Below are 25,183 nucleotides of genomic sequence, written 5' to 3'. Positions count from 1 at the left end.
CATTTGTGGAATCTTGGTAACAAGCACATTTAAAAATTTAAAAATTTATATGTTGCTGCCCAGCAATTAGGACATAGAACAGTCCCGTCACCCTGCAAATTGCCGTTAGAGTCGTAAGAAAGTGGTTTTTCTCTCTCCTGCTTACCCTTTGTATACAATGCCTACAGGATAGCTTGCCCTTGGTGAATATTTGTTGAATGAATGAGGGAAACATATCAATGCCAACAAGCGATGAGAGTGGGTATTGTAAGGGCCACCATTGCAGATCTCTGGTGGAGTGGTGGTCTTTTTCCTCCACCTCCCCACTTTATTTTCTCTTTCTTTGCAGTGCTAAGGGTTGAACCCGGGGCCTCATGCATGCTAGGCAAGAACTCGACTAGTGAGCTACACCCCCGACCCCTTGGCCTGTATTACTTAGTATCGAATGATCCAGAGATGAGATGACAGAGAGGATTTAGCTGACAAATCCAGAGCAGATTTATTGGCACCTGCAGCATCTCCCATTCCACAGGAGAGGGAGGGGGCAAAGGGGAAAAGATGCTTCAGCTCAAGCGGGCTACAAAGAGACAGATTTTCACAGGTTTCTAGGAGCCTCCAGGTTGTAGAAGTGTTCCAAGTCTCTGGCAATTCTAAGCCTCTCCCAGCCGGCACTGTTACCACTTGCATACACATGGCTGGAGAACAGAGGGAACTTCCGTGGTCTTTGGTCACTCCAAAAACGCCTCCCCCAGACTCAGGAACTTCCCTTGGGAAACGGCAGTCTTCTCAAATTCTCTGTTTTATTAACCAGCACATCCTCAAGTTGATTTTCTTTGCCTTCCCAACCTCTGTTCTTATAGAGATGTGCAGCTGAGTCTGGGGGCTCCTGGTTCACCTGTGAAATTCCAATTTATTTCCTTGGAATAAAAGCAGCCAAAGCAAATGTGATGCACAATCACTCCAAGCCATTCTGCTTAGGATGATGTCCGCTTCACAGCACCGTTTGAAAAGTCTGGTCCTTTCCAAGTCACCGTTCATTCCCTTTTAGCTGCCGTGTCCAGATGAGCACGAGGATTGCCCCACAATAGACCTAAGTGCCGTTTGCAGCCTTCGTAGGGACTGGAGCCTGATGCAGTGAGACAATTCAAGGTGAGTAGCGTTAGGAGCTCCATTGCTGGCTTCCCCTGGGCCGGGAGGATCTGTGTCCACCAGGCAGCGATTCCTTGTCCTTCCAGGCAGGGACCCGGTCCTTTTCTTCCTGGGCCTTCCTCAAGCTTTCCCTAGTGCGCCCCGCCCCGCGCCCTTAGCTCCTGCGGAAGGGGGATGCCTTGCACCATAGGCTTCCTGATTTGGGCCCTTGAATGTCAAGTTGTTAGGAGAAAAGTCACTCTCAGGTCGGTTTCCAAAATCCACCCTGACCTGGCATTCCCTAGTGGCTTTGGCTACGACTGGATTTTCACTTCTCAAACGTGTCTTTGGCTAATATTTTCTCATATGGTCGACCTCGTCTGAGACACTCTTTCTCCTTGTTTGTACGTGGACAATACATCTTATTTGGATCTGGGATCACCTCTCCCAAGGAAGCTAACTTAACCTTCTCTTCCAGACTCTTACCTTTCCCTTGAGGTTTGGAATCCACTTACTGTGATCACCTGGGCTCTGTCCTCCCCCACGCTTAATGATAAACTCCACACTCCAAGGATCCTGTCTTGCCTGCTTGCCGCCCTGTGGCCAGCACCTAACATCAAGCCCTCAGTGAGTAAGTACTCAACAGAGTCACATGGCCCTGATGACCTTCAGCCAATGACAGACAGCATGAATGACAGTGGTCCCGATGAGATCAAGCAATGCACGACTGAGTACTATCTGGACTATGAACCAGGACACCTCCAATCAGGAAGGGCTAGACTCACCCTTCTGGGAAGATGGTGTGAGATATACTCGGCAGGATGCTCACTGGTTCCAGCATTTGGGGGAAATAGTTACAAAGTCTTTTTAAGATTTCCTTTTGAACTTTGGCAACTCAAAATCCAAAGTGGCCACTCTTCCATCCCATGCAGTTCCAGACTTTGTTCCAAGCCCACACATGTTTCGTTTCTCCTCTCTGGAAACCCCCCAGTGTCGCGGTGGTCAGGAAGATGAGCTGACCTTTCTGCTGATGAGCTTCCTCAGGGCTCCCTTCAGGTCCCTGTTCCTCAGGCTGTAGATAAAGGGGTTCAGCATGGGGGTGACTGCTGTGTACATCACAGCGGAAGCCTTCTCCTTCACAGCTGTGCGCACAGAGGAGGGACACAGATACACCCCAATGGTGGTCCCATAGAAGAGGGCCACCACCGAGAGGTGGGAACTGCAGGTGGAAAAGGCTTTCTTTCTTCCGCCCGCAGAGGGGACCTTCAGGATGGCCACAATGATGCGGGCATAGGAGGCCAGGATGCAGACGAAGGGCGTGGCGATCACCATCCCGGCCACAATGAGGACGAAGATCTTGTTCACCGACGTGTCCGTGCAAGAAAGCCGGAGAAGAGGAGTGAGGTCACAGAAGTAGTGGGGCAGCTCATTGTTGCCACAGAAGACAAGGCGGGCCATCAGGAGGATGTGGGTGAGGGAGAGGAAGCAGGAAGTCACCCATGGACCCCCAGTGAGCAGTCCACAGAGGCGGGGGCTCATGATGGTGGTGTAGTGTAAGGGGTGACAGATGGCCACGAACCGGTCATAGGCCATCACGGCGATTAAGACGCTATCCATGATACCAAAGAAATGGAAAAAGTACATTTGGGTCAGGCAGCAAGGATAAGAGATGGACTTGCTCCTGGTTTGGATGTTCACCAACATCTTGGGGACAGTGTTGGTGGCCAGGCAGAAATCGACCAAGGAAAGGTTGGCCAGAAAGAAGTACATAGGCGTGTGGAGGTGGGAGTCGGAGCCGATGGCCAGGATGATCAACAGGTTCCCGATGACGGTGACCACGTACATGCAGAGGAACAGGGAAAAGAGAAGAGTCTCATGTTTGGGCTTTTCTGAAAGTCCCAAGAGGATGAATTCAGATGCACTGGTTTGGTTCCATGGTTCCATGGGGGTGGTGCCGCTGGAAGCATTGAAAGGGAAGTTAATGGAGGTCAGGGAGATAATTTTAGAAGGTCAGATAGGATCACACCCTGGTTCTCATCTGGGATAATTACAACACCTTGAACTTTTGTCAAAAAGTGCTTACATTAACTCATCTTTCAAGGCGTAGTTCCTCTTCTGAATATTATCACTTCATACAGAGACCGAGAGAGTGGATCATGCATGGACACTTGCGGCAGAATTAACCAAAGGGTGTTCTTCAGCGTAAACAAATTGAATCAAGAAAGACATGATGTCCAAGGAGCAGTGGTCAGCCAAAAAGTTGGCATATGGGTAGAAAATCTATAACCCAAACACTGAATTGTCAATAGTAATATTATTTAGAATGTGTATGTATAAAAAGTGGATTGAAATATGAGGCAACCAATAAATTTATGAAAAATGCACAAAATCGGCCAGGTGCGGTGGCGTGTGTCTATAATCCCAGTGGCTCTGGAGGCTGAGGCAGGAGGATCGAAAGTACAAAGCCAGCTTCAGCAAAAAGTGAGGTGCTAAGTAACTCAGTGAGAACCTGTCTCTAAATAAAATACAAATAGGGCTGGGGATGTGGCTCAGAAGTGCAGTGTCCCTGAGTTCAATCTCTGGTACAAAAAAAAAAATGCACAAAATCACTAGCTATCAGAGAAATGCAAATCCAAACTACAACCAGATATCATCTTATTCCAGTTATAAGACCTATTAACAAAACTGTAAAAAGTAAGAAATGCTGGTGAGGATGTGGAGAAGAAGAAACTCTAACACACTGTTGGTAGGTACATAAATTAGTACATCCCCCTTGGAGAACAGCATGGAGGGTTCTCGGAAAAAGTGAGACCCAATTACCGTAGAATCCAGCTCTCCCTTTCCTGGGTATGGAGCCAAAGGAAATGAATCATCATACCCAAGAGGCACCTGCATACTCATGTTTATTGCAGCATAATATCAAATCAATCTAGGTGCTCACCAAAAGGTGAGTGGAGATAGAAAATAGGGTATGAACACAAGAATATCATTCAGTGACAAAGAAAGATGAAAGCCCATCGTCTGCCGCAGTGTGTGGACAAGACAATACTGAACATGTAAAATAAGCCAGATGCAGAAAGAAAAGTACTGCCTATTGTCTCAAATATATGGAAATTAAAAAAAAAAGTTGACTGAACATACAAAATATATAAGATAAAAAAGTAGAGTGAGAATAGAATTTAAGTTTAAGGTTCTCACATTGTAAAGAATAGACATTTTGAGATGTTGGACTTTCTCCATCAGGCATACGTGATTAAAACATAAGGATGACCGCTAAACTAATGGATACTGACTGGGCGACTTCTAAGGTGGCAGTTGGGGTATCGCAGAAAGGCGTGGGTCAAGCCAAGCAGGAAAGGCGAAGCCCCCCACAGGCTGCTGGCTCCACACCCACAGGGTCAGCCAACGGCAGGGGCGATGTACTTTTAGAAGTTGCATCTGAAACAAGCCAGGCCCAGAAGGACAGGTACAGCATGAGCCTTCTCATCTGGGGAGGCTAAAAACATCTCTCTGAATATGGAATACTGGTTTCTAGAGGTTGGGAAGGTGGGGAGGGTGGATCAAGGGAGGCAGGAGGCTGGATTTAACAGAAGTGCCCCATAGGCGTGTGTTGAAATGCCCCCTGACCCCTCAATACATGCAACTTACGTGTTAATCAAATCACAGTTCAGGGATGGTGCAGGTTAGAGTCTGTCTCCAGTGCCGATCGATTTCCGTCTTGGGAACCGCTCACTTCTCAAACTCAAATGCTTTCCAAGCTCCTGGCTTTTGTTTTTTGTGCCTCTGTTGTCCCCGGATCCTTGAGGGAATCTGAAAAAAGACGCATGATCTCCTGTCAGGAAAAGGAAACACTGGGGTGTAATTTTGTGAACCCTTTCAGGGTTGATGGTATAAATTCCAAGATACAAGTTGCTTTGAAAAGGGAACATTGGGAAGCAGACCTAAGTGGGTCAGATGGAGCAGGACTTGGATCCTGGCTCTGTTACTTCCTACTAAGCTCTCCCAGCATCACCTTCCTATGTTTACAGTCGGGAGAAGCCCTTGAGATTTCCTAGGGGACAAAATGAGGTGGCACAAGGAAGGGCTATCTTAGGACCAGGCGCCCGAGTATGGTCTCGCCATTGTCAGGCAGTGTCACCTCAAGTCTAAAGAAAGAGGTGTGAAGCTGGGAGCCGTGGTGCATGCCTCTGATCCCAGTGGCTCGGGAGGCTGGGGCAGGAGGATTGTGAGTTCAAAGCCAGCCACAGCAAAAGTGAGGCCCTAAGCATCTCAGTGAGACCCTGTCTCCAAAATAAAATACAAAAAGGGCTGGGATGTGGCTCAGTGGTTAAGCACCTCTGGGTTCAATCCCTAGCACCCAAAACAAACAAACAAACAAACAGATAAATAAATAAATAAACAGATAAACAAATAAAAGAAATAGGTGTGAAAGAGGTAGACCTGGCCACCAATGGACATATGGATACAGAATTCACGTCCATATAGACAATGAAACATCATTTGGTGTTGAGAAAGAATAAAATGCTATGACTAGTGGCAGCATGGGTGAGCTTAGGTGACATTGTGGGAAGAGAAATAAACCAGTCACAGGAAAACACATACATCATCTTCCTATACGTGGAGGCTAAAAGGTAGATTCCACAGACGCAGAGAAGGAAACAGTGGTTGCCCGGCTGGAAAGGGTTCAGAGGAGGGGACAGAATGACGTTGAGTATAAAAAGAGAGCTGGGTGAGAGGAATAAGTTCTGTTTTTTTTTTTTTTCCTGCAGCACAGTTCCGTAACTGTACAAATAATTCATTGTATGTTTTTAAATGGCTAGAAAGGATTTGAAGGTGCCCAGCACAAAGATGATAATGTCCTAGGTGGTGTGGATGTGAATTACCCTGATCTGGTCATTATAGGCTGCATACACCTACTGAAATATCACACTATAACCTACAAATATGCATACCTCTTATGTGTCCATTAAACATGATGAAAAATAGAGACACTCCTGGGTTTGGCTCAAGGAGTCGCCATTTATGAGTGTTCTTGAGAATTGCCTAGAATCTTACCATGACAAAGGGGATGATGTTCTGTATAATTTATAGGGTGGTTTTGAGGACCAAACTTGTGGGGAGTTCTCTGCATAGATTCCGACATTAAGTAACATTATTATGATGAGCAGTCTCTTCCCTTTTTACTTCTTCCTGGATGGCAAGCTCAATATGTAAAAAGTAAAGTCTACTTTCCTCTGGAGCTTCTTCTTTCTATGAATGAATCCCCATCCTTCTGACACCCACACTGGAAACTGCAGCTTTCCTCCCTCCTTACCTCCCTGGCCAAAGATGATGAGTTGCTATGTTCTCCACGAGTTGGACGATCTCTCTTTATAGTCGTTCCCACCCACTCCTCTTCCATTTCTGAATTCACAGGTCTTTAGCGAGTGCTCACAGATCCTTTCTCTTTCCTCCACTAGTTTTATCTTGTTGAAGGTTAGTTTGTAGCATGCCGTTCTCATTAGCTCCTGTTCACCATGAATACCTACTGATGACTACCCCAGAACAGGACCCGGGCTTAGTAGTGGGGACAATGATGTGAAAACACTCAGAGAATCGAAATCAAGGGTTATTTGCTCATGTTTGTGGCCAGGGTCTTGTCTGGGATGTAATGACCCACACAGTTTTTCAATGCATGCATGAAAAAACAATGGTTCTCTTTTTCCTACCTGCCTTCTCCAGTGCCAGACACTGTTCTTAGTTCTTTGCTAACTTGCTACTCACAGTGACCCAGTGAGGTTGGTGCTGCTTCACATTAGAAGACATGGAGGCACCATGAGATTCATAAAATCAAATGACGCGTCCAATAGGGTAGGTGACAAAATTCATCAAAGGAGTCTGAATCCAGAGCATGCATTCCTCACCTGTGTATTTCATGAATGAACGAATCCACTTGTGGTCTAGGGAGGGAGATGAACTCTAAGGGTCATTTCTTTAATTATGCAGACATGGTCTTAATAAAGAATCACCCTGAGGATTACAGAATCACTCAGGAAACGCAGTCAGGCACTGATTTTCAGAAATTCTGGGGTCTACATGATATCCTTGAGTTGCTCCCTATTTCCCCCTGATCAAGGTCCAAATATTGAGCTCTACGTTCAAAAGTCTCCCGGATCTTTGGCAGGTCTATACTTGGCGACTACCCTTCCCCTCTAACTGTTCCTCCAACTGCTTGGGAGCAGATGCTGATCCTCCTCAGGACCAATTTTTCCTGCCATTTCCACCTTCCATGCTTCTTCACATTCTATAATATTTAATAAGGTGCCAATTACTGCAGTTGGTTCTTTATATATATGGCATATCATCCTATGATCCCTGATTTGCAGAAGAGGTGCCTGGGGCTTTAAGAGGAGACAGGATGTGTATGAGCTCCCATAGACTTTTCAGTGGTTGAGCTTGGATCCTAATGCACGTCTGCCTGGGTCGACAGCCCACAGCCTTTCCCCTGAACCATGCAGCCGCCTCGTGGTCTCTCTCCTGGAATTCCTGTCTCGGACCCTTCTCCCTCAAATCCTCCTACAGGTCAATGTCAAAGGGAGTTTCTTATTCTGTGTTCTGACGTCGCATTAGAAGTTTATGTCGTGCTGTGGTAACCTGATGTGAAAACATCCTTTTGACCAAGAGAACATTTTAATGACCAAAGAAAAGCTAGTAAATACCCTTTTGTTAAGTTACTAACTGAACCAATCGGCTGATCTGACGTCCTCCCTCCCTGACACCCGAGTTTTTGCCCACTCACTCCGTCCCTCCTCCTTCTTTCAGAGCTCTTGGGAAAAGTCTGGGGAGCTGGAAGATGCAGGTGTTCCCTTCGTCTTCTCAGTGAGTCTCCACTCCAGGAAGCACCACTCCTATCCCCTCTGGTGTCCTAGACTCTAAGGGCACGCAGCCTGGAGAGATCAGGACTCTCCAAGACTTTCACAGACTCAGTGTTGGGAAGAGCCCAACTTCGGTCTCGGGAGCCATGGCTGGCAGAACCCTTCTGTTCTCCGCTTGGAAAAGATGGCCCAGTTAATAAAAAGCACAATGTGACAAAGCATGTTTTTTTGGAAAAGGTTTGGTAGCATCGCCGCTGGAGGAGGCCAAGCTGAATGGATAAGTGGTCACTGGGATAGAATCTTGTGGCCTCTCTGAGATCAGGAGCCTGCCCCTCGAAAATTCTGTGAACCCCTCTCCAGTCTCCCTCCCTGACCACTTACTGGGCTCTCTCCTTTCTTCCAGACACCACCACTCAGGCATTGGTTAAACTGGCTGGGTTTCCTCTCTTGTGAGGGACGGCAAAGAGGCTGACTCTTTGGGCCAGAAGGATGCCTCGTGGGTGCACGCATTGGTATCCTCCTGGCCCGAAGAAGAGAATCAAAGGTGGGGAATAAATTGTAGGAACTGAGGGAATATTTACAATTTCCGAGTCAGCAAAAGTCAATTCCCGAGACGCCTTGTTAGACAAATTGTCCAATTTCACCTCGAGTCCCTGAATAGCTGCTTCCCGTGGGGCTGAAACGGCAGCCAAAAGACTACACGGACCATCTTAGGTCTTCAGGAGGTGACTTATGGACAAGTTGCCAACTTTCTCTGCACCCTCTCCTCTGGGGACAAACTCTGCTCCATTCCTAAACTCCCTTTCTAAGGCTCAGTCCTGTCGTCTGAATAACTCCTTTCTTATTTGCAACCTCTGCCCCATCCCATCACTTAGAGAACCAGGAAGCAATCCGCACATCTCCCAGCGGCCTGTCACCTAGCAACCAGGCTGCCTCCAGCCTCACTTGGCCTCTGCAGTGGCCGCTCGGTAAAGGCATCAGGGCCTCCTTGCAGTTCTGCTGAAGCAGGAAGTAGGTTCTGCCTGATGGGATCCCACAGAGGGGCCTGGCTGCCTGAGTGCAGCCGGATGCTCCCTGGGCATTGCTACCGTGGACATTCTGGGCGTCTCTGCTTTTGCAGGTTTAGGAACTCAGATTTATGAAGTCACCCAGGAATCATAGGGTTCTGTGCTCACTCAATGAACACTCTTGGAAGTAGTTGGACACATGCATCACCAGGTTTTAAAAGGCTTTAGTTACGTAAATACCCCCAATACAGACAGAAAGAAAGCGCAGTACTAGTTTGAGCCCCATGAAATTGCCCATATTCTACCATTTTTTTGGCCAACAAAATTCATAATTTTTCACATAATCCACTTAATATAATGAAACTCCACATACTCCTCACTCAGTTTTAATGCACAGCTCTTATGAATTTCACTGGAATTTTCTTACACTTTGTATTCACCTCACATTTGTCTGCACAACTCTTTTTTTAATTTTAATTTTTTAAATTTTTTTTATCAGTTGCTCAAAACATTACAATGATCTTGACATATCATACATTTGATTCAAATGGGGTATGAATTCTTCTTTTTCCACGTGTACAGTTTGCAGTATCACATTGGTTTTACAGCCACATTTATACATACAGCCATACGCATGACTCTTTTCTAAAACTCCTGTTCATAACATTCCAGTGCATCTCCTTCCAGATCCTCGCTCTCCCCAACAAGGCATCCACCAGCCTGTAAGTCCACATTTATTCTCACCTAGGACACCTCATTTGTCACACTCTCTGGGCCATCAGATGCATCATGCCTGCAATCGTAGAGAAGGAGGATCTTTTTATCCTACCTTTGTTTATTAGCTAGAATATTTCTACCAAAAGAAACTTCCCTTTATTAACTCATTTCTCTGAAATCTGATTTTCTTGTAGTGCTGGGGATTGAACCCAGGGCCTTCTGCATGCTGGGCAGGTGGTTGACCGCCAAGCCTCGCCCCCCAGCCGGCTCTGCCTGCACTGAGGGACTGTTTATATGGGACAGCAAGCAAATGCTCTCTCTGGTCTCTAGATTCTTTCCCTTTGCTTGATAGCTTTCAAAACAATGATTTGGTTCCCCACCCTCTCTCAAGTACAACCAATGAGTGAACTTCCTTTTCTCTTTTTTAAGCTCATTATTATAAACGCATTATTTTTTAAGCCATTGGTCACTTGTCCTGCTGGTTCTCATATTGTCTTGTAGTTTTTCAGTAAGAGTCTTTCAAGCCGGCCCCCCGGAATTCTTTAAAGAGCTCCAGATCTTAAAAAAAAAAAAAAAAAAGTATATTTCGAAACCACAATGTGGCTTTCAGTTATGTTTCTTGCTTCTTGGTTGGTCATTATTTCTAGGCTTTAAAATAGACAAAGTCAGGAAATAGATATTTAAAGACAAAATATATCAAGTGTTCAGGAGATCACTTTAATTCAAATTAGGGGCTATAGGGCCTTTTTTTGAGACAAGATTTTGCCATGTTGTCCAGGCCAGTTTCAAACTCTTGGGCTCAAGTGATCCTGCTGTTTCATCCTGCTGAGTAGCTGGGACAGCTGTGCCAGCATAACTACTTGGCCATATATATGTATTTTTTCCAGTGCTGGGAATTGAACCCAGGGTCTGGAGCCTGCTACTTAAACACCTGCCATGACCTGCATCTCCAGTCCCTGGGATTATTGGTTTTTAATTTAAAAATCGCTTTTTTATTCAATCTGGAAATCCTTTGGATGTTCTGAAATTCTTAGTTCCCAAGACTACAAATCAGCAGCATTATTTTATATTTTCCCTACGTTGACTGCAGCAAAACAACATCAGCATTCTCACCAAAAATAGACTACTAAAAATAGATTAAAAACATTTAAAAAGACTGTATCCCACTAAGAATGTTCAGTCAAGTTATGATAGTTTTAAAGTAACTAAAGAAATTTTCTTTCTATTGTAAAGCCTCCAATGAAACATACAGGTTACTTGTTTCTTTTTGACTTTTATGTTTAAGTGAATTGAATCTAATAAATGTATAAAAACCTAGCAGGGTTCCCAAATTACATTCACAAATAGAAGAATTTAGAGATGTCTGGATTTTTTCCTCTTCCATTCTATTCTATCCTCCTCCTCTGTTCAGTTCTTCATAAGTAACATTTTTATTTTTTTCTGGTTTCTTCCATGATTGTATTCTCAATAAAAGCAAATTTGTAATATTGTTTGGATCCTTGGTCCATTTAAAAGTTAAGTGATTTTCTTATTGTTGAGTTTTAAAAGCTCTTTATATATTTTGGATAGCAGTTCTTTCATCAGGCATATATTTTTTTGAAGATATTTTCTCTCAATCTGTGGGTAGCTTTCTCACTCTATTGCATTGTGTGTGTGTGTGTGTGTGTGTGTGTGTGTGTGTTACTGGGGATTGAACCCAGGGGTGCTCTATCACTGAGCTTCATCCCCAGTCCTTTCTGTTTCCTTAGTTTGAGACAGGGTCTCACCTAAATTGGCCAGGTTGGCTTTGAATTTTGTGATCCTCCTGCCTCAGCCTCCTGAATTGCTGGGATTATACGTGTGCACTACTAACCCAGGTATGGACCTGACTTGACAGCATCTTTTGTAAAGCAGAAACTTTTATTTCTTGATTTAAAAAATTATTATAATTCTGAATACACATTATACATATTATACATTTTGTTATACAAAATAATGAAATTCTCTCTGCTCTTGCTATATAGCGTATGCTGATTGTATCCACCCATCCTTCTCTACCCCATCATTCCTTCCCCATCTCACCCTCCTCTAAGCCCCCTACCTGGTGTCTGATAATCCCTCTTCTACTTTCAGGTTGTCAAATTTTTAAAGTTCTTCAGTCCTCACACACGAGAGAGAACAGGCTACACTGCCTTTCTGGGTCTGGCTTATTTCACTTAACATGAGTCCTCCAGTTCTACCCACTTTGCTGCAAATGACAAGATTTCATGCTTCTTTATCGCTGAATGCTATTCCATTGTGCATCGATGCAGCGTTTTCTTTATCCATTCCTCCGATGATTATCACCGAGCTGATTCCATATCTTGGCTGCTGTGAATAGTTTTGCAATACACGTGCGTAAGCAGGCATCCCTTTCACACGCTGACTTCATTTCTTCATTTCCTTCAGCTTTATGCCCAGCACTGGGACATTTGGATCAGAGAGTGGCTCTGTCTTCAGTCTTTTGAGACCTCTGTGCTCTTTTACACAGTGCTGGTACTAATTTACACTCCTACCATCAGTGTGACATGGTTCCTTCCACACTTTACCAGCATTTGTTGCTATTATTATTTTTTGATAATAGGGATTCTAACTGGGTTGGGATGGTATTTCATTGTGATTTTGATTTGCATTTCTCTGATGACTGCAGATATTGAGCATTTTTTTCATATTTTTCATCTTTTTTTGGAAAATGTCTATGCAGATCATTTTCATATTTTAAAAGTTGCATTATGTGTATTTTTGTTGTTGAGATTTTTTGAGTACCTTATATACTATGGTTATTAATCCTTTGTTAGAAGGATAATTAACAAATATTTCTCCCATTATGTAGTTTGTCTCTTAAGATTTTTTTATTAGTGCATTATATTTATCCATGATATTGGGTTTCATTTTGACATACCTTCACAAGCACGGGATATAATTTGCTCCAATTCTGTCCCCAGTGCTTCCTCTTTCCCTCTCCCCCTCCCTCCCCCATTACCTTTCATCTACTATTCTGATATTTCTTTTATAGTTTTTTCAAATCACTGCATTATGGGTATATATAAAAGTGAAATTCACTGTGGTATATTCATAAAAGTATATATGGTTGGATTATCCCACCATTCCTCCCTTTTCTTGTCTCTCCTCCCTCCCCCTCAATCCCTATCCTTTGCTCCATTGACTTCTATTTTTTTAAAGACGTATTTATTTATTTTGAGAGAGAGAGAGAGAACTTTTTAATATTCACTGTTTAGTTTTCGGTGGACACAACATCTTTATTTCATTTTTATGTGGTGCTGAGGATCGAACCCAGTGCCCCGCACAGGCAAGCATGTTACTGCTTGAGCCACCTCCCCAGCCCATGACTTCTATTTTTAATGCTTCCTCTGGGTACAGAAGCTTTTCAGTTTGATATAACCCCATTTGTCTCCTTTTGCTTTTGTTCCCAGTTCCCTTGGGAATCACATCCCCAAACCATTGCCTATACTAAAGTCTTGAAGTGTCTCCCCTAAGTTTTCTTCTAGTAGTTTCATGGCAGATTATATAATTCTATTCGTCAAAAACCAAATGCTTCACCAGAATGTGTGAGTGAATCCCATAGAGTCGCAGAATACAAATCAGCCCACAAAGCAAATGCACTTTTGTATACCAATCACAAGATTGCCAAGAAAGACCTCAGGAAAGCCCTCCCATTAATGTTGACTACAAAATTGAAATACTGAATAATAAATTTAACCAAGGAAGTAAACGATCTCTACAAAGAAAATGGCCCAACACTGATGAAAGAAATCGGAGCTGTCATATGAGCCACAGTAACCAAAGCAGCACAGGGCTTGCATAAAAACAAGACACGTGGACAGAACAGAATAGAGATCCCAGAAATAAACCCGCACATGTGCACCATCTTATTCTTGATAAAGATGTCAGTGATTTAATCTGGAGCAAGAACCGAGCTTCCAAAATAGGGTTCTGGGCCAATAATATCCATAGGACAGAGGCTGAAAATGAACACTTCTCTCTTGCTGTACAAAAATCGGCACAACATTAATCAAAGACCTAAATGTAAGGCACAAATATCTGGAACTACTAGACAGAAACTTAGGGGTGTAGACAATAATAGTTTGGATATGACCCCTGTCATAGTTACTATGAATTTTCAACTTGATTGGATTAAGACATGGAGAAGACTAAGAGGCTTCAGGGGTGTCATTGAGGGTGTGTGTCTAGAATGATTGGCATGTGGGATAGCCAACTGAAGTGGACACCCTCCCTAAGTGTGGACGGCACCATCCAATAGGCTTGTTCCTTCACTCTTCCAGAAGACTCTGCCAGTGAGTTTCCAGAAGTCTTCAGTCTCGGACTGGGATAGAATTATTGATCTTACTCTGAAGCTTCAGCCTGTTAGACTGCTCAGCCACTGGTTCCTCCAGCTGTCCAGCCTGTAGACGGCTACTGTGGACTAGCCAGCTTCTGGTTGTGTAAGCCAATCTAATAAATCCCCTTGTTATAATCAGACCTCCCATCGGTTCTGTTCCTCTAGAGAACCCCGACTAATACAACCCCCAAAGCACAGGAAACAGAAGTAAAAACAGACAACGAGATTGCATCAAACTAAAAAGTTTCTGGACGATGCCTGTGTATATATATTTTGAAGTCAGTAGCATTAAAGAAACAGATTAGAATGTTCTGGGCAAAATGTAGAGAACAAAAATTAAGATTCAACAATCAATGACAATTCGGAAGAGACACCTTGAATGTTTGCAGTGTTCCATCCTAGCCATCTCTATCATTGTATTATTTATTCTCAAGTGCCTGAGCCTTATTTTCACCCCTAAATTGAATCACTTTTTCTAATATCATGACATAGGTAGAGATGCTTTTGTTTATAGCCAAAAGGGAACACTGTCATTTCTTACGGTAGTGCCACATGTTATGTGTGCAAGGTCTCAGAAATTATGAGCATGAACCACGGAGAGAGTTGGGGGAGGTACTGGACATCTGGGGTCAGGAAATCCGTCCCTTGAAATTCTTTACTTTTATAGTCTGGGTCTTTAAGGATGTGTCCTCCTGGGAAGAGAATGATAATGAAATAGCTGCTCTAATGAGGAGCTCTGGATATTGAACCCCAGGGATACAGAACTGCGGGAGTCCTCCTGGGAAGCCAGGAAGCAGCACCTGCACCTCCTCCTCCCAGAGATGAGCCTTCCTGACAGGGAGCCTGCTGCCTCAGTCGACCTGTCTACCTGTGCTGAGAACAGACCTTCCATCTTCAGCAGCCAGGTGAGAGGCTGAGTGTTATCAGCACTAAACACAATGTGGGAAAAAGTGTTGCTGTCCAGTAAAGAGCATGGGAAGGAGAGTAGGTATGAGCGCCGAGGACAGGAGAGAAATAGGAAGCAGAGGTGAGCACTGAATGTTGTCTTGGCCTCAGAGTATACAGGAAGGATAATTTTTCTTTTTTGTTTAAAGAGCTGGATCTTCATCTTTAGAGATATGAAATTTTTCTGCAGTGCTTGTTCAGACACGTCTTGCTGGTCCACAGCTTCAGACCTTATCATCAGGAAGGTCTGGGTCATTCCAAGATTTTTTTCATTTCTACCAAGTCACCATCCGATACTCTTTTTGGTTGTACGGACACCATTCATCTTATTTTATTTTTGCCCCATATTTTTCATAAGATTCACCAGCAACATGGAACCCAGAAACCACACAGCTGTTTCAGAATTCCTTCTCCTGGGACTGACAGAGGACCCAGCCCTGCAGCCCCTCGTCTTCAGCCTGTTCCTGTCCATGTACCTGGTCACCATCCTGGGGAACCTGCTCATCATCCTGGCCGTCAGCTCTGACCCCCGCCTCCACACCCCCATGTACTTCTTCCTCTCCAACCTGTCCTTCAATGACATCTGTATGGGTACAACCACGATCCCCAAGGTGCTGGTGAACATCCAAACTCAGGATCAGAGCATCTCATACACAGGCTGCTTCTCCCAGACCTGTTTTGTCTTGATTTTTGGTAGTTTAGAAAATTTTCTCCTTGCAGTGATGGCCTATGATCGCTTTGTGGCCATCTGTCACCCCCTGAGATACACAGTCATCATGAACCCCTGCCTGTGTGTCCTGCTGTGTCTCCTCTGCCTGCTCCTTAGCATTGTGCATGGCCTCCTCCACACTCTGATGCTGCTGCGACTGTCCTTCTGCACAGCCCTGGAGATCCCCCACTTCTTCTGTGAACTTTCTCAGGTCATCAAGCTGGCCTGTTCTGACACCCTCGTCAATAATCTCCTGGTGTATTTAGTGAGTATCATATTTTTTGGTGTCCCTCTCTCTGGGATTATTTTCTCTTATATCCAAATTGTCTCCTCTATTTTGAGGATCCCATCAGTGGGTGCAAGGTATAAAGCCTTTTCCACCTGCGGGTCTCACCTCTCGGTTGTGTCCTTATTCTATGGGACAGGTTTTGGAGTGTACATGAGTTCTGCAGTGACTGAATCTTCCATGAAGACTGCAGTGGCTTCAATGATGTACATGGTGGTCCCTCAAATGCTGAACCCCTTCATCTACAGCTTGAGGAACAGGGAAATGAAGGGAGCCCTGGGACATCTCATCAGTGGGAGGCCTTCTCTGGGATTGTGTCATGGCTTTTAGGTTTGGGTCTCTGGAATGAGCTAAGGTGACAGGATGCCTGGCTCTTGCATCCTCAAGTTCCTCCAAAATGACAAGATAATATGGTGTCTAAATACATGGCAACTTGGATTTCAAACCTGACATTGGCATTTGTCAGGATCTGTGATATCTGTCTGGCAAATGATTTCAATCTCATCTCTAAACTGCATTGTTTTGTTCTGACTCCATAGAAGGAGAGCCCAAGTTGAGTGTTCAATTTGTAGCAATTATCGATGGATCAGTTTTGGAAGAAGGAACACTGGAGTAGGAGAATAGGGCAGGGAGAGGTCTCAGGAAGGCTGTGTTACTATCTGAAGAACAACTTATGCCTGATCCCACGGTTAGGGCCAGGTGGGGTTGCAGCCCCACAGATGGACCTAAAGCGATGCAAAAGTACTAATTTCACAATCTACGAAGAGGTTACCGAGACTCATCCCTGGACAATGGTATCCACATGATGGAGAGATTCACAGTGGGACGTTCATATATGTACATAGGAACGTTATTTCAGATCCCTTTCACTGTCTTTCCTATTCCTATCCCCCCTCTTCCCTTCATTCCCCTTTGTCTGATCCACAGAACTTCTAATCTTCCCCCCGCCTTGTTGTGTTTAACAAATGTATGTATTGAAACTACTATTGTGAAATTAGGAAAACTAGGAAATTTCTAAAAAAGACAATGAAACTTTCTTACAGTACACGCTTAGTCCATAGTCATTACAGGTATTGTTTTAGGAACATCTTAGTATAACATTAAAGATGGATCTGCTCTCCCTGACCTATACATAGAATTGGGACTTTAGTATCTATATTTTTGGGTACATTCTCTTTATTATCATTTGTATTTATACAGGATATGGACAAATAGATATCTTTAGAATTAAGTTGTATTTTTTTAGTGAAATTGGTGTCATTCTCCCCCAGGATTTTTTTTTGGGGGGCACTCAACCTCTGAGCCACATCCCCAGCCTTATTTTGTATTTTATTTACGAGGCAGGGTCTCACTGAGTTGCTTAGCACCTCACCGTTGCCGAGGCTGGCTTTGAACTCGTGATCCTCCTGTCTCAGCCTCCCGAGTCACTGGGATTACAGGCGTGTGGCACTGCGCCTGGTCCCCACAATGTGTGTTAGGATAACGGGACTTGTAAAGAAAGCACAGTCCAGTACAGAGGAGAGGCGTCTCCATATGTGATTAGCACTTGAGACAGGTGTGAGCAGGAAGGGGTGGAGGGAGAACAGTGGCACACTTCCGTGTCTCAGGGAGAGGATATCAGCCAGTACTAGTTGAGGGGAGTAAGGGACTTGTCCAGTTCAAGGCCTTTTCCTCAACTCTCTCTCCTGATAATCTTTCATAACAGGGACATCACACTTGCCAAGTGTGAGTTTCCTGCTAAGCCCTTTGTATTGACTCAATGTGTTAAGCCCCTGCCTCCAGTGTGATTGACATATGCAGGTGGACTTTGCTCAGCCTCCTGCTCGTCTCTGCCGTCTTCTTCACCCTTGTACTGCAGCTGCACCCTGAACTCGGGTGTCAGGAGCTTGTGTCTTGCTCATCCTAAGACCCATTTTAGGATATGCACTCACAAACTGTCATTTTTCCTTTAGTTCCCCGCCCCAACCCAAACCCTGCATATTTTATCTTCTCATTTTTCTGTTTCGGAAAAAGTATGTGCAACACATCACCTTAAAACATAACGCAGAAGCTAGAGAGGAAAAAGAAGAAACAAAAACATCCTAAAAATCAAAGAAAATCCATAGAGGAAAGGGAACAGGGAGTGGGAGGTGGGGAAGGAGGGGGAAGTGATGGGGAGTGATATTGGCTAAACTGTGTTGTTACATTGTGTCCACGTACAGATATGTAATGCCAACTGTCATCAGTATGTGCAACTATAATGCACCAACGAAAAGATGGAAAACATATACACATAATTTTCACCCCTATGAAATATTGAAAGTCAAATAAAAATGTTTTTTTTTTGTGAAATAAAAAAAGATAATGGTTTAATCTTCAAGCAATATTTGAAATATTCAAAATCATAGTCAGACAGCAGCTTTGGCTTCAGGAGGCGTGTTCTCAGATCAGGAGCGTGAGTCCTGCTTCCACACTCCACCTGGCTTCATTCTACCCACGTGGCCACAGAACTGGACACCTTGGATGTTAGAGGAGGCCTGTGGGTGTTTCATTCCAGGTGGGAGTTTTCAGAAGGCTCTTGATGGAGTCCTGTTGACACCTGAGTATTCCTGATCTGGCACTAGCATAGCTTACTTCAAAAGGCCACCATGAGGTGTGATATCCTCCCTTCAAACGTCCATGAATCTTTCCTAAATGCAAAACCCTTTCTCGACCCCACATCCTGCTCTAGCTATAGTCTCAGAGAGATCTCTGTATTTGTTCTACCCATTCTTCTACCGTATTTTTCTGAGCTCAATCCAACCAGGCTTTGGCCTAATTACTTAGGTGGCACGTCCTGCTGTCCTCACCCATCAGCAGTCAGCTCTGTGCTCCTTAACTCAGCGTACTGACATCCGGTGCTTCATATTATGGAAAGCATCACAAACCCATCCACCAAACCAACAGTGATCTTGGTTAAATTGGTTCTTGGGGATTTTCTTGAAACATTCAGGTGCTGTAAGTCCACAGTCCTGGTCTTGGCAGTGCTCAACTCTTGAGTTCACTCATATTTCTCAAGTAAAAAGCACCGTGCAGAAGAATAGAACTAGACGCTCATATGTGATTGGTTATAAATACCCACTCAAAATGGATTAGCCACTTAAGTGTAAGTCTCAAAGCTATCAAATTATTAGCAGGAAATGTAGTAGAAATCCTTTAGGACATTGGAAATAAATCCCCTATGTGTCATCTGTTGAAATATTCACTCAAAATGGATTAGGCACTTAAGTGTAAGACCCAAAGCTCTCAAATTATTAGAAGGAAACAGAGTAGAAACCCTACAGGACATTGGCCTGAGCAATAATATTTTTTTGAGTCCCCAAGTATACAGGTTACAGAACAAAAATTGACAAATTGGACAAATTGAACCACAGAGTGGGAGAAGATATTTGTAAACTATGTGTCTGGCAAGGTGTTAATATCCAGAATGCATATGGAGCTCAAACAACTTAACAGTGAAGACATCAATAACCCAATTAAACAATGGTCCTATGTATATATCTGGCAATCTGCATCAATCACATGGATTAAAATCTTCCGTGGAAAATATAAAAAGCAATCTTAAGGGTCAGTCGACATCAATCTTACATGAAAAGGCTGAGCATTTGCCTTTTTGCCTTACATGAGCTAATATTAATTATAGTATTTATATCCACGTATGCAACATATTTTCACTCCTAAAATAGCTACAAGTCTTCCTGATATCAGCAGTTATGTGGAGATGATTTCATGTGTAGTTTAAAAGGCCCACTCTAGGGGCTGGGGAAGTGGCTCAAGCGGTAACACACTCTCCGGGCATGTGTGGGGCGCTGGGTTCTATCCTCAGCGCCACATAAAAATAAAATAAAGATGCTGTGGCCACCGAAAACTGAAAATAAATATTAAAAAAGAAGCACTTTACTTATTAGAGAAGTGACATGTGTTATGTAAGCAAGGGCCAAGAAACGAAGATGAGCAGACACCATGGTGACAGCCGGATGGCTGGATGCCTGGCCCCAGGGGTCAGGAAATCAGCCCAAACTCTTCATTTTATATTCTTGGTCTTTAAGGATGTGCACGTCTGGGATCAGCATGATAGTAACATAGCTGGTCTAATGAGCAGCTCTGGATATTGGGCCCTGGGGAAAGAGAGGCTGCCGGAGTCACATATGACCGCCTCCCTCAAATCGCCCTGCCCAGCCAGGAAGCAGCCTCTGAGCTCCTCCCAGAGATGAGCCTTCCTGAGCAGGACCTGTCGAGTTGGTCGGGCTGTCTGCACTTCCTGTGGGCACATCTTCCATCTTCAACATCCCAGGTGAAATATTGATCACTATTGCTTTTTAAAAATGTTTTTATTAGTGTGTTACAATCATACATAGTAGTGAGGTTCATTTTGACATCATCATGCTGAAAGTCCCTTAGTTTTGTCACCAGAAGCTTATCCTTGTCCCCGATGCCAATCCAATAACAAGGACAAGATTTTTAGAAAAGGAGGAAGTTTTACTGCCTTGCTAGCAAAGGAGAAGCAGGGCACTCTTGTCCCAGAGACTGTGTTTCTGCATCGGGGGGGACAGAGGTTTTTAAAGAAGCTATTCAAAGGCTGCATTTCAGGGTTTGTAATTTAGGAGATAGTCATTTCTTTTTGAATTTAATTTTATTTGTTCCTTTTTAGATACACATGAGCAGGGGGCTAGTCATTCCTAGATCTTCTGGTGCCATCCCTAGCGTCTGAGTTCCTGGGTTCCTGTGTGTGTCGGGGGGTTGTGCTCAAGGACGGAGAACTGGGCCTAGGATGGGAAAAGGTGATCCTGCTTCCTGTGAGGGTAGGGAGGGGAAGAGAGAGAAGAGGAATAGAAAACACAGCATCCATTTAAATAAAGCCTCAGGGGCAGAGCAGACAGTCAGGCAGGAGGCTGCAGCTGGTGTTCCTCTGTCACAGTTAGTGCTGGTGTCATTGATGTTTCCTTCTGATTATTCTCCATGACCAGTGTTTCCAGTGCATTACATGCTTCCTGATGTTTTCATGTGTCGTATTGGGGATGTTTTCTTTCTTTCCTCTTCCCTCTGCCTCCCCAACATGTTACTTCTTTTTGAGGAATAAATAGCCATGCCGTCATTTGTGACAGGGGGGAAAAAAAGAACCCAATAGGAAAAGTCAGTGAGGGTCCCCTGTGGCGAGCACTGCTTTTGTTCAATTCATTTCTTATTGTGAAAAATCCCCAGGTTTTTTCCAGCTTTACTGAAATATAATTAAACATGATTTTATCTGTTTGAGGCGCACAGTGTGATGCTGTACCAACCTTGCAAAGTCATAGTCAAGCCGATTAACGCGTCCTGTTGGGTCATCCAGGTTCCTTGCTCAGCTGGAGACTTTTCCCCATGCACTGACATGAGCTGGAGCTTGGATCACACTCTGACTGTGTGAGTCCAGTGTCGCCTCTAATGGTAAGTGCTGCTGCAGCCAGACACTTCGGCCTCCCCTAAAGGCCACGACTCTAAGTGACTCTCCTAGTAGGGCTCTGATTATCTTCTAAGTCTCTTATAAGAGTAGATTATCTTATAATCTGTGTTCTGAATACCAGTATATGGCTATTAGTTTTATCTGTTTTCTTAGAAAATTATGCTTATCACTTTTTATTATTTAGCTGACCCCCTCCCTTTTTTAAAATGATACGCTACCTATTGCCTCATGGGAAGAACTCTCTTAGGATGCGACAGAGTCTCATAGATAGAGTTGCTCAGCTTCTCCTAGAATTAATTGCTAAAAGAGGTGGCTTATATTTCTAAGGGGAAGTCTTAAGAGCAACACATCTAGAGGCAACTTTTTCTAATCCTTGTTCAGTTCCATTGGGATGGATGCTATCTACCTGACATAAGTTACTTTGTGTTTTGAATATAACCCTTGCTGCTCCATCACTGCAATTTATTTTTCAGAAGGGCATGTTTCTTTCTCTTCTCTCCCTGCTCCTCCCTAATCTCTCCCTTTCCCTAATCTCAGGGAAACAGGATTGCCTTTTTGACACAGCTATCTGTCCTTGAGCACATACCCACAACAGGAACAAAGTAATCCAGACTTTGGGGATATGCCAGAAGATCTCAAAAATGACTATCTCCCAAATTAATAAGTGAATTACAACTCCAATGAGAATAAGAACCTCTTTAACAGTCCCCTATTCCTGCAGATGGACAGAATCACAGCCTTTGGGACAGGAGTCTCCCCAGTTTCAATAAACTTTCTTTTTCCTTTTGCTCGAAACCATGTCCTCGTTATTGGATTGGCATTGTGGATCAAGGACCAATCTTTCAACAATAGTGGTGGTCACACCTTTGCAATCCAGGGAAAGACTTAGAGGCTGTGGTCAGAAAGGAAATATTAAAATTGCAAAGGTAAATTATGAGATCTGAGTGATCATTTAGTAATGCTAATTCTGTGCTATCCAGGGCATTAACAGGTTGATCAAGAAAATCAGCTCATCAGTGAGCATAACTGAATCCAAATCCAGTGTTCGCCAAGTACTCACTGTTTATTTCACATTCATAATGAAGCCTCACCTTGAGTGCCCTTATGGGAAAATGGGGGTGATAGTAAGAAGTGACACACCTGCACTTTGACATGACCTTCAGAGATTCCGAAGGCAAGGCAAACTGAGGGAACCCTTGCTTTAGAAGGAGATTTTGTGACTTTATTCTCATCTTTTCATTTAAGGCAAAAAATAATTCTGATTGATTCTGATTGAAAAGCCATGTCTTATGGAGTGAGGGAAGGAGCATGGAGGAAGAATTAGAAAAGAAAAATATTTGAATAATCACTTGGCATCATCAGAAGGTTCCACACTGAATGTACATATTCTCAAAAGTCGGCGTATATCAAAACGACCAGAGGGACTTCTTAAAGTGTAGAAGCGGGTCCTTATCCTCAGAGTTCATGAGGAGTCAGTCTGATTGGGGAGTAAAAAACCTGTTCTTTTAACATGTTCCCAAGTGCTGATGCTGCTGGTTATATATTTTAATCCACTCAATATTTCCCTCCATCAAATTCATCAACAACATGGGAGCTAGAAATGAAACAGATGTCTCCCACTTCCTCCTCCTGGGACTGACAGAGGACCCAGCCCTGCAGCCCCTCCTCTTCAGCCTGTTCCTGTCCATCTACCTGGTCACTGTCCTGGGAAACCTGATCATCATCCTGGCCATCAGCTGTGACTCCCACCTCCACACCCCCATGTACTTCTTTCTGTCCAATTTGTCCTTGGCTGACATCTGTTTAAGCACAAGCACGATTCCAAAGATGCTGGTGAGCATCCAAGCACAGCAGCACAGCATCACCTATGCAGGGTGTCTCTCCCAGGCCTGCTTTGTTTTGGATTTTGCAGGCTTGGAAAACTGTCTTCTTGCAGCCATGGCCTATGACCGCTATGTAGCCATTTGTCACCCTCTGAGCTACACAGTCATCATGAATGCCCGCCTCTGTGGTCTGCTGATTGTATTTTCCCTGGTCATTAGCCTTGTGAATGCCCTGCTGCTCAGTCTGATGGTCCTACGGCTGTCCTTCTGCACAGACCTGGAGATCCCCCACTTTTTCTGTGAACTCGCTCAGGTCATTGAGCTGGCCTGTTCTGACACCCTCGTCAATAACCTCCTGGTATATGTTGCAGCTGTTCTATTTGGAGGAATTCCTCTCTCTGGAATAATTTTCTCTTATATTCAAATCATCTCCTCTGTTTTGAAAATCCCATCAGTTAGAGGAAGGTACAAAGCCTTTTCCACCTGTGGGTCTCACCTATTTGTTGTCTCCCTGTTCTATGGGACAGGTTTGGGGGTGTACATTAGCTCTGCAGTGACTGACTCCCCCAGGAAGACTGCAGTGGCTTCAGTGATGTACTCTGTGGTCCCTCAGATGCTGAACCCCTTCATCTACAGCCTGAGGAACAGGACCATGGAGGAGGCCTTGGGGAAACTCTTTGGTAGGATAGGTTCTCTGCTATCATGTGCCATTTTCTTTGGATTTGGGTTTTAGAGTAAGGTCAAGTGACAGGAATCCTGGTGAGCCAGAATGTCTGACTCTTTTTTTTTTTTTTTGTCAAATGGCCAGATGAAATAAAAGCTAAATATATTCCATCTTATGCTGAGAGCCACAGCCGAGTCTGTGTGGCCCCTGGCATTTTGCCAACAGTATTGGTTGACAGGCGGGAGGCATTACTATCCGCCTCGGCTGCTGCTTTTGAGTTCTCCCACTACTTTGGAGTTCTCGTGGTGATCCCTGGGGATTCCCCGAGAGTTCCCATTGGTTGGGGAAGTGCAGGAGGAGGGATTTCCGGGAGAGATATTTTCGGCTGGGGGTTCCTGGATGAGTGGCATGGAGTTCGGGAGAATTCCCCGGGAGCCTGTGTGAAGTGTTTTCTTGCAGTTCAAAAATAAAGTTTGTTCCTGCTTCAGTGGCGCGAGATTTGTGCCCAGCCAGACTGCGGCAATCTTAGGTTTGTTACCTAACACTGGTTTTCTTTCTAGATCAGGGTGTTTGACAAATGGTCTCGACTCTTTAAGCTCCATTTCTTTGTTCAGGTCATAGAGTCAGAGGCTGAGCCAGATGTTTCAGCTTTACTGATTTTAATAGATACAAAATATTTACTTACATATAATTTTTCTTGACAAATAGCAATGACACAATTTATGGGCTTCAGTGTGATGTATAATCAGATCAAGTCAACTGGGATTTCAACCACATCAATATTTTGTTTTCAGATATTATCATTTCTTTTTGTTGGGGACATTCAGAGTCTTCTCGTTTTGATATATCTATCCATCATTGTCAACCGCAGTTGTTCTCCTTTGCGATGGAACAGTAGAAGTCATTTCTCCTGTCCCACTGGGCCTCTGTACCTGCTAACCCTCCCTTTCTCCCACATCTTCTGAAACTCTGGTCACCACTTTTTGCTCTGTACTCCTATGCCATGAGCATTAGCACCCACATGTAAGTGAAATGTAAGGTATTTTTCCTTCTGGGCCTGACTTCCGTTTATACACGTTTTTAAGGAAGTTGCACACTGCGTGCTATAAGGAGTGTAACAATTGACAGTCCAACCAACAGTGCATAAGAGTTCCCCTTTCTCTGCATCCTCACCAGCATTTGTTATTTTTTGTCTTTTAAATAATAGTCATTCTGAGGTGAGATGATATTATTGT

At 44.0% G+C, this 25,183-nt stretch overlaps 3 protein-coding genes across 3 annotated transcripts; 2 read left to right on the top strand and 1 right to left on the bottom strand.

Annotated features, from left to right (window-relative positions):
- Positions 1–2,109: 2,109 nt before the first annotated feature.
- Or1m1 (olfactory receptor family 1 subfamily M member 1) lies at positions 2,110–3,051 on the bottom strand. Its single transcript, XM_076871876.2, has one exon. The coding sequence runs from the start codon at positions 3,049–3,051 to the stop codon at positions 2,110–2,112; it is 942 nt and encodes a 313-aa protein (XP_076727991.1).
- Positions 3,052–15,358: 12,307 nt separating this feature from the next.
- Positions 15,359–16,333, top strand: LOC143401410 (olfactory receptor 7G2-like). The gene has a single exon (XM_077110358.1). It carries the CDS (start codon positions 15,380–15,382, stop codon positions 16,331–16,333), a length of 954 nt encoding a protein of 317 aa, XP_076966473.1. The 5' UTR covers positions 15,359–15,379.
- Positions 16,334–23,048: 6,715 nt separating this feature from the next.
- LOC143401406 (olfactory receptor 7G2-like) lies at positions 23,049–24,017 on the top strand. The gene has a single exon (XM_076858849.2). It carries the CDS (start codon positions 23,049–23,051, stop codon positions 24,015–24,017), a length of 969 nt encoding a protein of 322 aa, XP_076714964.2.
- The last annotated feature ends 1,166 nt before the right edge of the window (positions 24,018–25,183 follow it).

The sequence above is a fragment of the Callospermophilus lateralis genome, chromosome 1 (genome assembly GCF_048772815.1).
Source record: "Callospermophilus lateralis isolate mCalLat2 chromosome 1, mCalLat2.hap1, whole genome shotgun sequence".
Taxonomy (NCBI): domain Eukaryota; kingdom Metazoa; phylum Chordata; class Mammalia; order Rodentia; family Sciuridae; genus Callospermophilus; species Callospermophilus lateralis.
Note: the sequence above shows the minus strand (reverse complement) of the source record. Positions and strands in the feature narration are given on the sequence as shown.

Coding starts and splice junctions, on each gene's coding strand:
- Or1m1 (XM_076871876.2), bottom strand. CDS start 3,051: ATGGAACCATGGAACCAAACCAGTGCATCTGAATTCATCCTCTTGGGA.
- LOC143401410 (XM_077110358.1), top strand. CDS start 15,380: ATGGAACCCAGAAACCACACAGCTGTTTCAGAATTCCTTCTCCTGGGA.
- LOC143401406 (XM_076858849.2), top strand. CDS start 23,049: ATGGGAGCTAGAAATGAAACAGATGTCTCCCACTTCCTCCTCCTGGGA.